Source organism: Bufo bufo, chromosome 2 (assembly GCF_905171765.1).
Source record: "Bufo bufo chromosome 2, aBufBuf1.1, whole genome shotgun sequence".
In the NCBI taxonomy this organism is placed as follows: Eukaryota; Metazoa; Chordata; class Amphibia; order Anura; family Bufonidae; genus Bufo; species Bufo bufo.
Window position 1 is genome coordinate 680,173,552 of NC_053390.1, and position 13,244 is coordinate 680,186,795.

At 44.7% G+C, this 13,244-nt stretch overlaps 1 protein-coding gene across 2 annotated transcripts in view; it reads right to left on the reverse strand.

The window, feature by feature from the left end:
- Window positions 1–13,244, reverse strand: part of CBR4 (carbonyl reductase 4) — a 53,859-nt gene that overhangs the window by 9,979 nt on the left and 30,636 nt on the right. For both annotated transcript variants that reach the window (XM_040420527.1, XM_040420526.1), the window contains exon 4: window positions 6,219–6,355. In XM_040420527.1, coding sequence (XP_040276461.1) covers window positions 6,219–6,355 — 137 coding nt within the window. The remainder of the gene's footprint in view (window positions 1–6,218; window positions 6,356–13,244) is intronic.

Below are 13,244 nucleotides of genomic sequence, written 5' to 3' on the forward strand. Positions count from 1 at the left end.
TGTTGTAATCTGGTGAAGACATTCCTGGGAAACCCTTGCTGTGTGTGGGCAAGCATCATCCTGCTAAAAAAAGGCGAGTTGGAAGAGCTGCCATGAGAGGCAACACATGTGGCCGCAGGATGTCCGGCATATATTGGGAGCCATTGCAACTGTCATATGCAATGGCTCCCCACCAGCAATTGGGATATTATGACGCTCCACGGCAAAGACTGGATAGAAGCGTTCACCATGACGCCATCATAATCAAACCCAAATGTCGTCAGATCCCAAACAGAACCTGGATTTGTTGATAAAGATGATACAGTCCCGGTCTGTAGCAGTCTAGGTTTCTTAATCTCGACACCACTGAAAACAAAGGTGACGGTGGCCGGCTGTCAATAGCAATGACTCCAAATTTCCTTCTGCTAAGTGCCTGGAAATGGTCTGGGCAGAGAAAGTTGTGAAATTAAGAGTTGTGTAATGAAGATGCCACCTGAGTCTGGATGGTGGACAATGAAACTGTGTGAGCTGCTCATTCTTGTCGCCAGATCAAACAATTCTCTCTACTGGTGGGCTGTCGGAGCCTTCCAAAGCCTTTTTACTGTGTGTGCTTGCTTTTTTGTGAATGAGTGTCGCTAACAGCAGAAAAGGTATCACTATATAACTTAGCAGGCTTGCCATTCTGGATATCTAGTGGGCTGTATCTGAGATTAAATTATTAGAGTTAAAGTGAAATCACCCGATATTCATGATCCATACATTTTACATAGACTGGAAATAGAAAGTAGAGCAGTTCATTGAATAGACTAGATTACATATCTCGTACTGACCAGAATTACATTCTGTATAAAATTGTTGACCTAAGCTCAATACCTTCATCGAACATTTTCTAGTGATTTGCATTTTAGAAAGTCATCTTTAGGCACTGATGTAAGAAAAACTGTCCTACTACATCAGGTATCAGCAACCTCTGGCACTCCAGATGTTGTGAAACTACAACTCCCAGCATGCTCCATTCACTTCTATGGGAGTTCTGAGAACAGCCAAGCCAGTGTGCATGATGGAGTGCCGGAGGTTGCTGACCCATGTTCTACATAGGACCCCTGCTAAGATGTTCAGGGTGTGTGTGTTATAGACTGATTCCAATAACAACCAGCAGAAGTATGACTGAAGCTCAGGATCAGTACAAGATAATAAAAGGTATAGAGTTGATGCATGCATTTCAGTAGAACAATTTCTAGAACTGATTCTATTAAAATGAACATAGTCGCTGACTACATCATGGACTAAAGGGTTTGTCTCATCTCAAACAATGAGGACATATTGCTATCTACTAAACGGAGCCCTGCAAAGTGGTGGCTGGAGGATTCTGGCCTGGCCACCATCAAGCGCTCTTACCATAGAAGTCAATGGGAGCGCATCTGGCATGACCGGCCACCGCTCCCATTCACTTCTATGGGCCTGACACTCAGCGATTTTCGACTGCCCTATAGAAATGAATGAAGGGCGGCTGCGCATGCGTAGTGCACCCGCCACCACTTTCGGGGCTCTGTTCTCGACATAGGTGCAGGTTGCAGCGGTGGGACCTGCACCTATCAGACAATGGGGGCATCATTGTCTGAGATGAGACAACCTCTTTAACATGCCCTGCCTTTTATTTCTTTGTGGTTACAGTAAACTTACAGTATGTTCTGTGCAATAGTTTGAACTTGGCTGAAAAGTAGAGGGGAAACTGCTTAACAGTCACGTTAAAGGGATTCTGTCACCTGGATTCTGTCACCTTTGATATAGAGCTGAGGACATGCGCTTCTAGATCGCCGCTAGCACATCCGCAATATCCAGTCCCCATAGCTCTCAGTGCTTTTATTGTGTCAAAAAAACGATTTTACATATATGTAAATGAGGCGAGTAAGGAGCCCAAGGGGTTGATACTAATGTTTCCAGAGCTCAGCCACACCCACTGTGAAGGAGCCCAGCACCGCCCACATCCTCCGAATCTCCTCCTTGCTCCCCGACGTCACAAAGTTAGAGCGCTGTTATCTCGCAGCTAGCGCATGCGCAGTTCATTCCCTGAGGCTGATGCCGGCACAGGGAAGGAACACTACCCGACACTGACATGCGGCGTATTCGCACACACATGAGATTACGGCGCTCTAATTTTGTGACGTCGGGGAGCAAGGAGAAGATTCGGAGGATGCGGGGCGGTGCTGGGCTCCTTCATAGTGGGAGCGTGGCTGGGCTCCAGAAACGTTAGTAACAGCCCCTTGGGCTCCTTACTTGCCTCATTTACATATACAGTGGATATAAAAAGTCTACACACCCCTGTCAAAATGTCAGGTTTCTATGATGAAAAAAAGATAAATCATTTCAGAGCTTTTTACACCTTTAATGTGACCTATAAACTGTACAACTCAATTGAAAAACAAACTGAAATCTTTTAGGTGGAGGGAAGAAAACAAAAAAAAATAAATAATGTGCTTGCATAAGTGTGCATACCCTCTTATAACTGGGGATGTAGCTGTGTTCAGAATTAAGCAATCACATTTAAAATCATGTTAAATAGGAGTCAGCATACACTGGCCATCATTTATAGGGCCTCTGATTAACCCCAAATAAAGTTCAGCTGCTCTAGTTGGTCTTTCCTGAAATTTTCTTAGTCGCATCCCACAGCAAAAGCCATGGTCCACAGAGAGCTTCAGAGGGATCTCATTGTTAAAAGGTATCAGTCAGGAGAAGGGTACAAAAGAATTTCCAAGGCATTAGATATACCATGGAACACAGTGAAGACAGTCATCTTCAAGTGGAGAAAATATGGCACAACAGTGACATTACCAAGAACTGGACGTCCTTACAAAATTGATGAAAAGACAAGAAGAAAACTGGTCTGGGAGGCTACCAAGAGGCCTACAGTAACATTAAAGGAGATGCAGGAATATCTGGCAAGTACTGGCTGTGTAGTACATGTGACAACAATCTCCCGTATTCTTCATATGTCTGGGCTATGGGGTAGAGAGGCAAGACGAAAACCTTTTCTTACGAAGAAAATCCCCCCAAGCTAGGCTACATTTTGCAAAAACACATCTGAAGTCTCCCAAAAGCATGTGAAAAAAGGTGTTATAGGTTGAACTTTTTGGCCATAATTCCAAAAGATATGTTTGGCGCAAAAACAACACTGCTCATCACCAAAAGAACAACATACCCACAGTGAAGCATGGTGGTGGCAGCATCATGCTTTGGGACTGTTTTTCTTCAGCTAGAACTGGGGCCTTAGTTAAAGGGGTTCTACACTTTCATTTAACTGATGATCTATCCTCTGGATAGATCATCAGCTTCTGATCGGCGGGGGTCCGACACCCGAGACCCCCGCCGATCAGCTGTTTGAGAAGGCAGCGGCGCTCCAGCAGCGCCGCGGCCTTCTCACTGTTTACCGCGGGGCTGCCGGCCCACTGACGTCACGACTAGTATCAACTAGCGTGGGCGCGGCTAAGCTCTGTTCACTTGAATGGAGCTTAGCCCCGCCCACGCTAGTTGATACTAGTCGTGACGTCAGTGGGCCGGCAGCCCCGCGGTAAATAGTGAGAAGGCCGCGGCGCTGCTGGAGCGCCGCTGCCCTCTCAAACAGCTGATCGGCGGGGGTCCTGGGTGTCGGACCCCCGCCGATCAGAAGCTGATGATCTATCCAGAGGATAGATCATCAGTTAAATGAAAGTGCAGAACCCCTTTAAGCTAGAGGGAATTATGAACAGTTCCAAATACCAGTCAATATTGGCACAAAACCTTCAGGCTTCTGCTAGAAAGCTGAACATGAAGAGGAACTTCATCTTTCAGCATGACAACGACCCAAAGCATACATCCAAATCAACAAAGGAATGGCTTCACCAGAAGAAGATTAAAGTTTTGGAATGGCCCAGCCAGAGCCCAGACCTGAATCCGATTGAAAATCTGTGGGGTGATCTGAAGAGGGCTGTGCACAGGAGATGCCCTCGCAATCTGACAGACTTGGAGTGTTTTTGCAAAGAAGAGTGGGCAAATCTTACCAAGTCAAAATGTGCCATGCTGATAGACTCCAACCCAAAAAGACTGAGTGCTGTAATAAAATCAAAAGGTGCTTCAACAAAGTATTAGTTTAAGGCCTAGTTCACACGAACGTTTTTTTTTGCGAGTGTACGGGCCGTTTTTTTGTGTTCCGTATACGGTCCGCAAAAAAAGCGGAATGTACTCCGTATGCATTCCGTTTCCGTATTTCCGTTCCGTTGAAAGATAGAACATGTCCTATTATTGCCCGCAAATCACGTTCCGTGGCTCTATTCAAGTCAATGGGTCCGCAAAAAAAACGGAACACATACGGAAATGCATCCGTATGTCTTCCGTATCTGTTCCGTTTTTGCTGAACCATCTATTGAAAATGTTATGCCCAGCCCAATTTTTTCTATGTAATTACTGTATACTGTATATGCCATATGGAAAAACGGAACGGAAAAACGGAAAGGAAATGGAAACACAACGGAACTCAAAAACGGAACAACGGATCAGTGAAAAACGGACCGCAAAAAACTATAAAAGCCATACGTTCGTGAGAACTATAAAAGCACACAGAGCGATTGGGACTGGGTATTGCGGATGTGCTAGCGGCGATCTAGAAGCCCATGTCTGCAGCTCTACAGGCAAAATCCAGGTGACAGAATCCTTTTAAAATTGAAAAAAAAAAAAACTTTTTTATTGTAGATTTTTTTATGTGTGTCTGCAGTAAATCTTGTTGGCGCACAACTCAGGGACACTGTTGCATTTTTAACCCCTTAGTGACATTATTAATTTTAGCCTTAAGGCCCAATAATACTTTCCCCCTTTGTGTTCTAGCAGTCATAACTTTAAAATATTTTCTTCTAAATTCTTTTTTTATTTTGCGGGATTGGTTGTAGGTTTTTTAGGAACCATTTTGGAGTATATATTGTGTATTAAATAACTTTTATCATTTTATTTTTAGGGGGAAAGATTATAAAAACAGCAATTTTTACATTATTTTGTGGAATTTATTTACGGCGTTCACTGTGTGGTAAACATAACATAATTTTATTATGTGGGTCCGTACATTGATGAAAATACCACATTTCTATATATTTTTACCGTTTTTTTCTCTCCTCCTGCAGCCTCATTCTCCTCCAGACTGACAGGGAGGGGGCAGCTTCTTTAACTGCTCATATCTCTGGTTTGGTACCAGCTAGAGATATGGGCTTTGTATTGTTTGAAAGCTGACATTCCAAGCTTTCAGACAATAATGACAGCAATATGTTCAGTAAAGGGGAAGATATCACTGATAGAAATCGGGATGCAGTGAATGCAGCTGAAAGTGAAAGTAAAAGCAGGTTTTACCCGAGATTATTCCTGACTTGATTTCTAACAGTTATTTCTCCTCTGTTTTCTTTGACTTTATCTGGTTTTGTACGAAAGTCTGGAATGTCAGCTTTCAAACAAGACCAGTTGCATGTTTCTAGCTGCTACCATTCAGGAGATAGCAGAATCTAAAGCAGCCCTCCGCCCTCCACTTTCTGCCTGAGCCCAGCTCCAGCAGAACAGTTAAGTACTTTTCCCACTGCCAGAGCTGGACTTGGGGAAACCAGTTAGGTGGTTAAAGGGGTTTTTCAGCTTTGTGCACTTTTTTAAATTCAATCCAAGCCTGCAGTACTTGTTGAAAAACCCATACTCCCCCGCTCCCCCCAGCTCCTCTGGCTCTTCCAATGACTGGCTTCAACAGTGATCTGCTGCTGGGTTGAAATGTAAAAAAGTTGGAAACCCCTTTAAAGCTGGCACATATAAATCAGCTAAAATTTAGTTTCATAACTAGTTCACAAAATGCAAGCAAACGCCAAACTAAAGGCCCCTTTACACTGCTGAACTGAGCAGATGATTATCGGGAAGGAATCAATCTCCTCACAGTATAGGGAGGAGTGATCGCTAATGTCATTGCTTGTCCCCCTACAGAATCATTGTTTGCAAAGTGCTGTTCAGACGGCATGATCTGCTGCCGGCAAGCGATTTTAGTGCCTTCACACACAGTCCTATTATCAGACGAACAAGCTTTTTGCTTGTTCATGGGATAAACAGCGGTACCTTTACACCAGACGATTACCGCTAACGAGTGTTTGTACGAATTCCTGTTAGCGATAATCTGCCGGATGTTTGGGCGGTGTAAAGGGGCCCATGACACTGACAGATGTTACTAATGAGGTTACAGTCATTACCAATGTTGACAATGGCTCCCTGCTGCTGCTGGACCATGCCCCTCAGTGCCACTTTACAGGTGTACATTGTCCCCATGAGGTTAATGGAAAGCTGAGACAATATGTCTTCTGTCTTGGTTCTTAACAACAACGCATCTCTGAAATAGAAAGAGCACAGGTTAGCGCTAAAAATGTTCTCCTCTGTGATATAGTTATATTTAAAGGCTACACAAATGTGAATTTACATATATTTAATTTTGGCCCCATTGAGCAGGGCAGAAATGTCACAACCATGAAGTGCTGTCTCGGGTGTCGATCATCTATTAACATAGGACACAGGGTCAGATGTCCTGGGGAATAGCACCCATCCACTCTACAGCAGCGCTGCTTTCTTTTGCTTATATAGCGCCGACATATTCTTCAGCGCTTTACAGACATTGGCATCACTCGCTTGCCCAGGTTTACAAAGCTTAGACAGTGATGATGGATGATAAATGTGGTGCAGGCATAGACTCCATACCAATTACTGCAGGGCTTACCTTAAGACAGATTATTACGCCAGAACTGTGGCATAATTTTATCGCAAAACAGGCATTTTATGCCTCCATTCCACTAAGCCCCACACCCTTGTCAAACATGTCTGGAAAGGCGTAGAAACCCTAGATTTGCCAAATTGCGCCTTTCTTTTTTTAAACACAAACACATTAGTAAACTTGGGCCACTGTCCACACTGGGGTTGACAATCTAGACTTCCTATCAATATGACTTTGGAGTGTGGGAGAAAACCAGAGTACCCGGAGGAGAACATACAAACTCCATGCAGATGTTGCCCAACCGTTGTGTGTTTTGCGGTCAGCAAATCGTGTATCCGCAAAACACGGATGGCGTCCGTGTGCGTTCCTCAATTTGCAGAACGCCTCGGACAGCCATTGATATAACTGCCTATTCTTGTCCGCAAAACGCACAAGAATAGGACAGGTTATATTTTTTTTGCGGACCACGGAACGGAGCAACGGATGCGGACAGCACACGGAGTGCTGTCCGCTTCTTTTGCGGCCCGATTGAAGTGAATGGGTCCACATCTGAGCCGCCAAAACTGCGCCTCGGATGCGGACCAAAGCAACGGCCGTGTGCATGAGGCCTTAGTTGGATTTGAACCCAAGACCCCAGCGCTAACTATTGAGCCCAGAAGCAGCATAGAAGCTCCTTTTTTTTCATACAGCTATATTCATGGGTTTTGGAGCATGAACTGCCCGTTTAAGGTCTTGCCACAGCATCTCAATGGGAGTGAAGTAAGTTAATTCTGACTCGGCCAAGCTAAAACTTTCATTCTGATTCTTTTCAGCCATTCAAGGGTGTACTTGCTTTGAATCATTGCCCTGCCTAAATCAACTGCGCTTAAGTTTTTGCCAGAGGCATAGCTGGGGGGGGGGGGGACATATTCCCCAAGTGCAATTAGGAAAGCAAGGGAAGTACTGGCCTGGCTAAGTTAGTCACAGTACCTGGTGGCTGGCACACAGAGAGGTGCACCACAACAGCCGATTCCTGCAGCCATCTGACACCCACAGTCAGTGGTCTTATGGAACTTATGGAGCTGCTCTGTGTCTGTAAAGATATCAATGAGTTGTATTCTATGGAATCAGTGACAGGGTTCTGTTAATAAACTGCACAAATAGAATAACTACTATTAATTCTTACACCCATCTGACAAAGTAATACACCACTGAGTTGGCCATCAGAATCCTATACATGGTCCTAAATAGTGAGTACTGCAGGGGCACATAGTCACTATTATCAACCATCTGGGATGTGGCTCCACCAAGTGGTGCTTAGTGGATTTACAACACTTTCTTTCGGTTCTCTAGCACTGAAAGGCGATACGGATTGATTTAATGCCAGGGATGCTCAACGTGCGGCCCTCCAGCTGTTGCAGAACTACAACTCCCAGTATGCCTGGACAGCCTACAGCTATTAAGGCATGCTGGGAGTTGTATTTTTGCAACAGCTGGAGGGCCGCAGGTTGAGCATCCCTGATTTAATCTGTCCAGCATAAAACTGATAGCTTTGCATGCAAGTTCAATAAGTTTTTATGCGATTCAGTGGTTGAGTTTTTCCATCCGGACTGTATCTGGATTGCGTACGCTTGTCACACACGTGAATTAAAACGGAATAACAATCTACCTCGCAACCATCAGTGATAAATGCACTGCATCCGGATGCCTTCCGTTTTTCACACTGTGTGCCGTCCGTATCTTTTGAGGGCCCATAAAAATGAATGGATCCGCAGACCTTCCGCCAAATTGCGGAACGGGTGCGGATCCGTTCATACGGCAGTGTGAATGAGCCCCAAATAAGGGCTCTTTCAGATAGCCGTATGCTGTCCGCAAGAATGCGGATGTTTTTTTGCGGACAGTTCAGCATGTCCGCAAAAAAACGGATAGCATTCCGTATTTTCGCTGACCCATAGACTTCAATTGGGGCCATGTCCTGATTTTCACTGACAAGTATAGGACATGCTTAATTTGTTTTGCGGAGCCGTGGATTGGAAGAAAAGGGCCCCATAGAAGTGAATGGGTCCGCATCTAATCCGCAAAAAACAGATCTGCATTTTTGCGGACAGCATACGGTCATCTGAATGAGCCCTAAGATTGAGAAGCCAGGACCCAAAGGGTAGACCTCAGTGACAGGGGAATGTCCTGTACTGGTTCCAGAATTTCTGCTTCCATTCACTTTTATGGAGCAATTATGGCTCATTAAGCAGACAAAGCAACTTTATAAAGTCTTTTGTTAATACATAACTGCGGGTTTTTGAGCTGACCCTTAATGAGTCTTTCTTCTTTACTCCATATGTTCGTATGTACTGTAGTTCATGATTTTCAGGATATGGACCACCAGCTCTACCAGATGCATTCACATCTCTGTTTTGGAGATCCGGCACAAATGCACAGTCGGCCGCACAAAAAACACGCATGCAGCGGTTTCTGTCTGGATGAAATCCGGCCAGACCTCACTGCAGTCAATGGGGATCCGGCGGTGAAGTAGTGGATGTTGTAAGAAGCAGGACTTGAGATTTTTTTTTTTTTTTTGTTTAAAGGTGGTCATCTATAGGAGACAACCCTTTACATTTTACTCCATGATAACATTATGAACTATCACAGATAGCATTCAGTAACAATTTCACACAGGACCACAAAGCTGTCGTACAAACATTATTCATACACGAGCACCATTGTGCCGTCAGTTCAGAAATACAGCGCCACCTTCTGGACAAAATGGTGAAAGGAAGGAAAATAAACCATGCAGGATATAGCACTATTAGACCTTGCTTTTGCAGCTTAGGCCAAGTTCACATCACCGCTTATTTTTCCGTTCCACTGATCTGTTGGAAGAACAGAAAAATAAAGTGAAAAAAAAAAAAACATCCTGTATTTTAAACATCCATTATGCTCAGTTATGCACATTTGGATTCCGTTTTAGCCATCTCTGTCTGAGATCTGTTATTTTAGACTAAAAAAGTCCTGCATGCAGGCCGTAGTTATATATATATATATATATATATATATATTGGCAGTGGAGCTGCCAGAGGGCCACATGAGGGCCATTAAAATGGAGGAAGCTGGGTGAGGAAAAGAAAGGCTAGGAGAATAGGTTTTTCCCACTGTCTGCAGCAGTTAGGCTGGTAATGAGGAGCTCAGGTAAATCTGGGCTGAGCTCCTCAATCAGGGCTCCCAGTCTGGGGAAGGAGCAGGCTGTGCCAAGGCCTGCGGGAGCCAGGACCCTCTAACCCTGTGTGGGGGTAAGCACCATGTTGTGTTTCGGGGAGCTGTGTAGTAGACTCAGATCCTGATAGAGAGGGAAAATACTGTGTAGTCAGTGGCCAGACGGCCGAGGATTTATGTTTATGGGTTATATTTTGGTCTGCTGTAAAAGTAATAATAAGGCCTCTTTCACGCTACCGTATGGCTATTTCAGTGTTTTGCGGTCTGTTTTTCACGGATCCGTTGTTCAGTTTTTTGTTTCCGTTGTGTTTCCGTTTCCGTATGGCATATACAGTAATTACATAGAAAAAATTGAGCTGGGCATAACATTACATAACAACTGGGCATAGATGGTTCCGCAAAAACGGAACGTATACAGAAGACATACGGATGCACTTCCGTATGTGTTCCGTTTTTTTTGCGGACCCATTGGAGCCACGGAACGTGATTTGCGGGCAATAATAGCACATGTTCTATCTTTCAACGGAACGGAAAAACGGAAATACGGAAACGGAATGCATATGGAGTACATTCCGTTTTTTTTATGCAGAACCATTGAAATGAATGGTTCCGTATAGGGAACGCAAAAAAAATGTGAAAGAGGCCTAAAGCTGACCGTGCCCAGTTTGCACCCAAATCTGCAGATGTTGGGTCTTTCCCCGTTGCTGTGGAGGATGTACCCTGATTAGTGTAGGAACATCCACTTGCATAGTCCGTTAAGCCATATGCCCAAATATTGTACTCTAAGGCTGGTTTCACACGGGCGTTGCGGGAAAATGTGCGGGTGCGTTGCGGAAAACATTGTAATACGTTTTGCACTCGCGTGAGAAAAATCGCAGGCTTGGGATCGGTGTTCTGTAGATTGTATTATTTTCCCTTATAACATGGTTATAAGGGAAAATAATAGCATTCTGAATACAGAATGCAAAGTAAAACAGCGCTGGAGGGGTTAAAAAAAAATAAAAAATGTAACTCACCTTAGTCCACTTGATTGCGGCCCGGCATCTCCTTCTGTCTCCTTTGTTGAATAGGACCTGTGGTGAGCATTAAGTAGTTACAGGACCTTTGATGACGTCACTCCGGTCATCACATGATCCACACACCATGGTAAAAAATCATGTGACGTACCATGTGATGACTGGATTGACGTCATCAAAGGTCCTGTAACTGTATTTAATGCTCACCACAGGTGCTATTCAACAAAGGAGACAGAAGGAGATGCCGGCTACGCGGTGAGTTTAAATTTTTATTTTATTTTTTAACCCCTCCAGCCCTATTTTACTTTGCATTCTGTATTCAGAATGCTATTATTTTCCCTTATAACCATGTTATAAGGGAAAATAATAATGATCAGGTCTCCATCCCGATCGTCTCCTAGCAACCGTGCGTGAAAATCGCACCGCATCCGCACTTGCTTGCGGATGCTTGCGATTTTCACGCAACCACATTCACTTCTATGGGGCCTGCGTTGCGTTAAAAACGCAGAATATAAAGCATGCTGCGATTTTCACGCAACGCATAAGTGATGCGTGAAAATCACCGCTCATCTGAACAGCCCCATAGAAATGAATGGGTCGGTATTCAGTGCGGGTGCAATGCGTTCACCTCACGCATCGCATCTGCGCGGAATACTCGCCCGTGTGAAAGGGGCCTAAAGGTGCAAAAAGGAAGGAGAGCCCTTATATGTGGGCTTGTTTGTTAATAATGGATTCAGTTTTCTATATGTAAGGGCTCTTTCACACCTGCGTTCTTTTCTTCCGGCATAGAGTTCCGTCGTCGGGGCTCTATGCCGGAAGAATCCTGATCAGTTTTATCCTAATGCATTCTGAATGGAGTGAAATCCGTTCAGGATGCATCAGAATGTCTTCAGTTCCGGAACGGAACGTTTTTTGGCCGGAGAAAATACCGCAGCATGCTGCGCTTTTTGCTCCGGCCAAAAATCCTGAAGACTTGCCGCAAGGCCGGATCCGGAATTAATGCCCATTGAAAGGCATTGATCCGGATCCGGCCTTAAGCTAAACGTCGTTTCGGCGCATTGCCGGACCCGACGTTTAGCTTTTTCTGAATGGTTACCATGGCTGCCGGGACGCTAAAGTCCTGGCAGCCATGGTAAAGTGTAGCGGGGAGCAGCATACTTACCGTCCGTGCGGCTCCCAGGCCACTTCTGAGTGACGTCAGGGCGCCCCAAGCGCATAGATCATGTGATCACATGGATCACGTCATCCATGCGAATGGGGGGCTCTGACGTCATTCTGGAGCGCCCCGGGAGCCGCACGGACTGTAAGTATACCGCTCCCCCTCTCCTACTATGGCAACCAGGACTTTAATAGCGTCCTGGCTGCCATAGTAACACTGAACGCATTATGAAGACGGATCCGTCTTCAAATGCTTTCAGTACACTTGCGTTTTTCCGGAACCGGCGTGTAATTCCGGCACGTGGAGTACACGCCGGATCCGGACAACGCAAGTGTGAAAGAGGCCTTAGGGTTATTTCACGAACGCACTGGTCAATGTGGCCTCTTTACCTTTTCCAATATGGCCACTGTGAGCTCGGGAGACCAGTGCGCATGCTCCATAGGCCATAGAGAGTGGCATCACGCTGTGCGGGAAGTAAGCACGGCTCGGGCATGTGTGGTGGAGATCGTGGTACGCTGAGTTCGACGTGTACTGTCTCTGAAGTCACTATGTATCTGGTTGGTGTGTACGTTTCCCCTCCCTAATTGAGCCCATCAATATTATAGCACCTGACACTTTATTAGGCACAGTCACTTTACACGTGTGCTATGAATTTTTTGAGATGTGTATTTTTATCACCAATGTAGACATGAGTTGTCTTTTTCATTAAGCACTTTATTTCAAATGTACACTATTATCTTATAGTTGATATTCTGTGGCTTTATTTATCAATTATGTATTAATCACTTGTATGTACACTGCTCAAAAAAATAAAGGGAACACAAAAATAACACATCCTAGATCTGAATTAATTAAATATTCTTCTGAAATACTTTGTTCTTTACATAGTTGAATGTGCTGACAACAAAATCACACAAAAATTAAAAAATGGAAATTAAATTTTTCAACCCATGGAGGTCTGGATTTGGAGTCACACTCAAAATTAAAGTGGAAAAACACACTACAGGCTGATCCAACTTTGATGTAATGTCCTTAAAACAAGTCAAAATGAGGCCTCCACGTGCCTGTATGACCTCCCTACAACGCCTGTGCATGCTCCTGATGAGGTGGCGGACAGTCTCCTGAGGGATCTCCTCCCAGACCTGGACTAAAG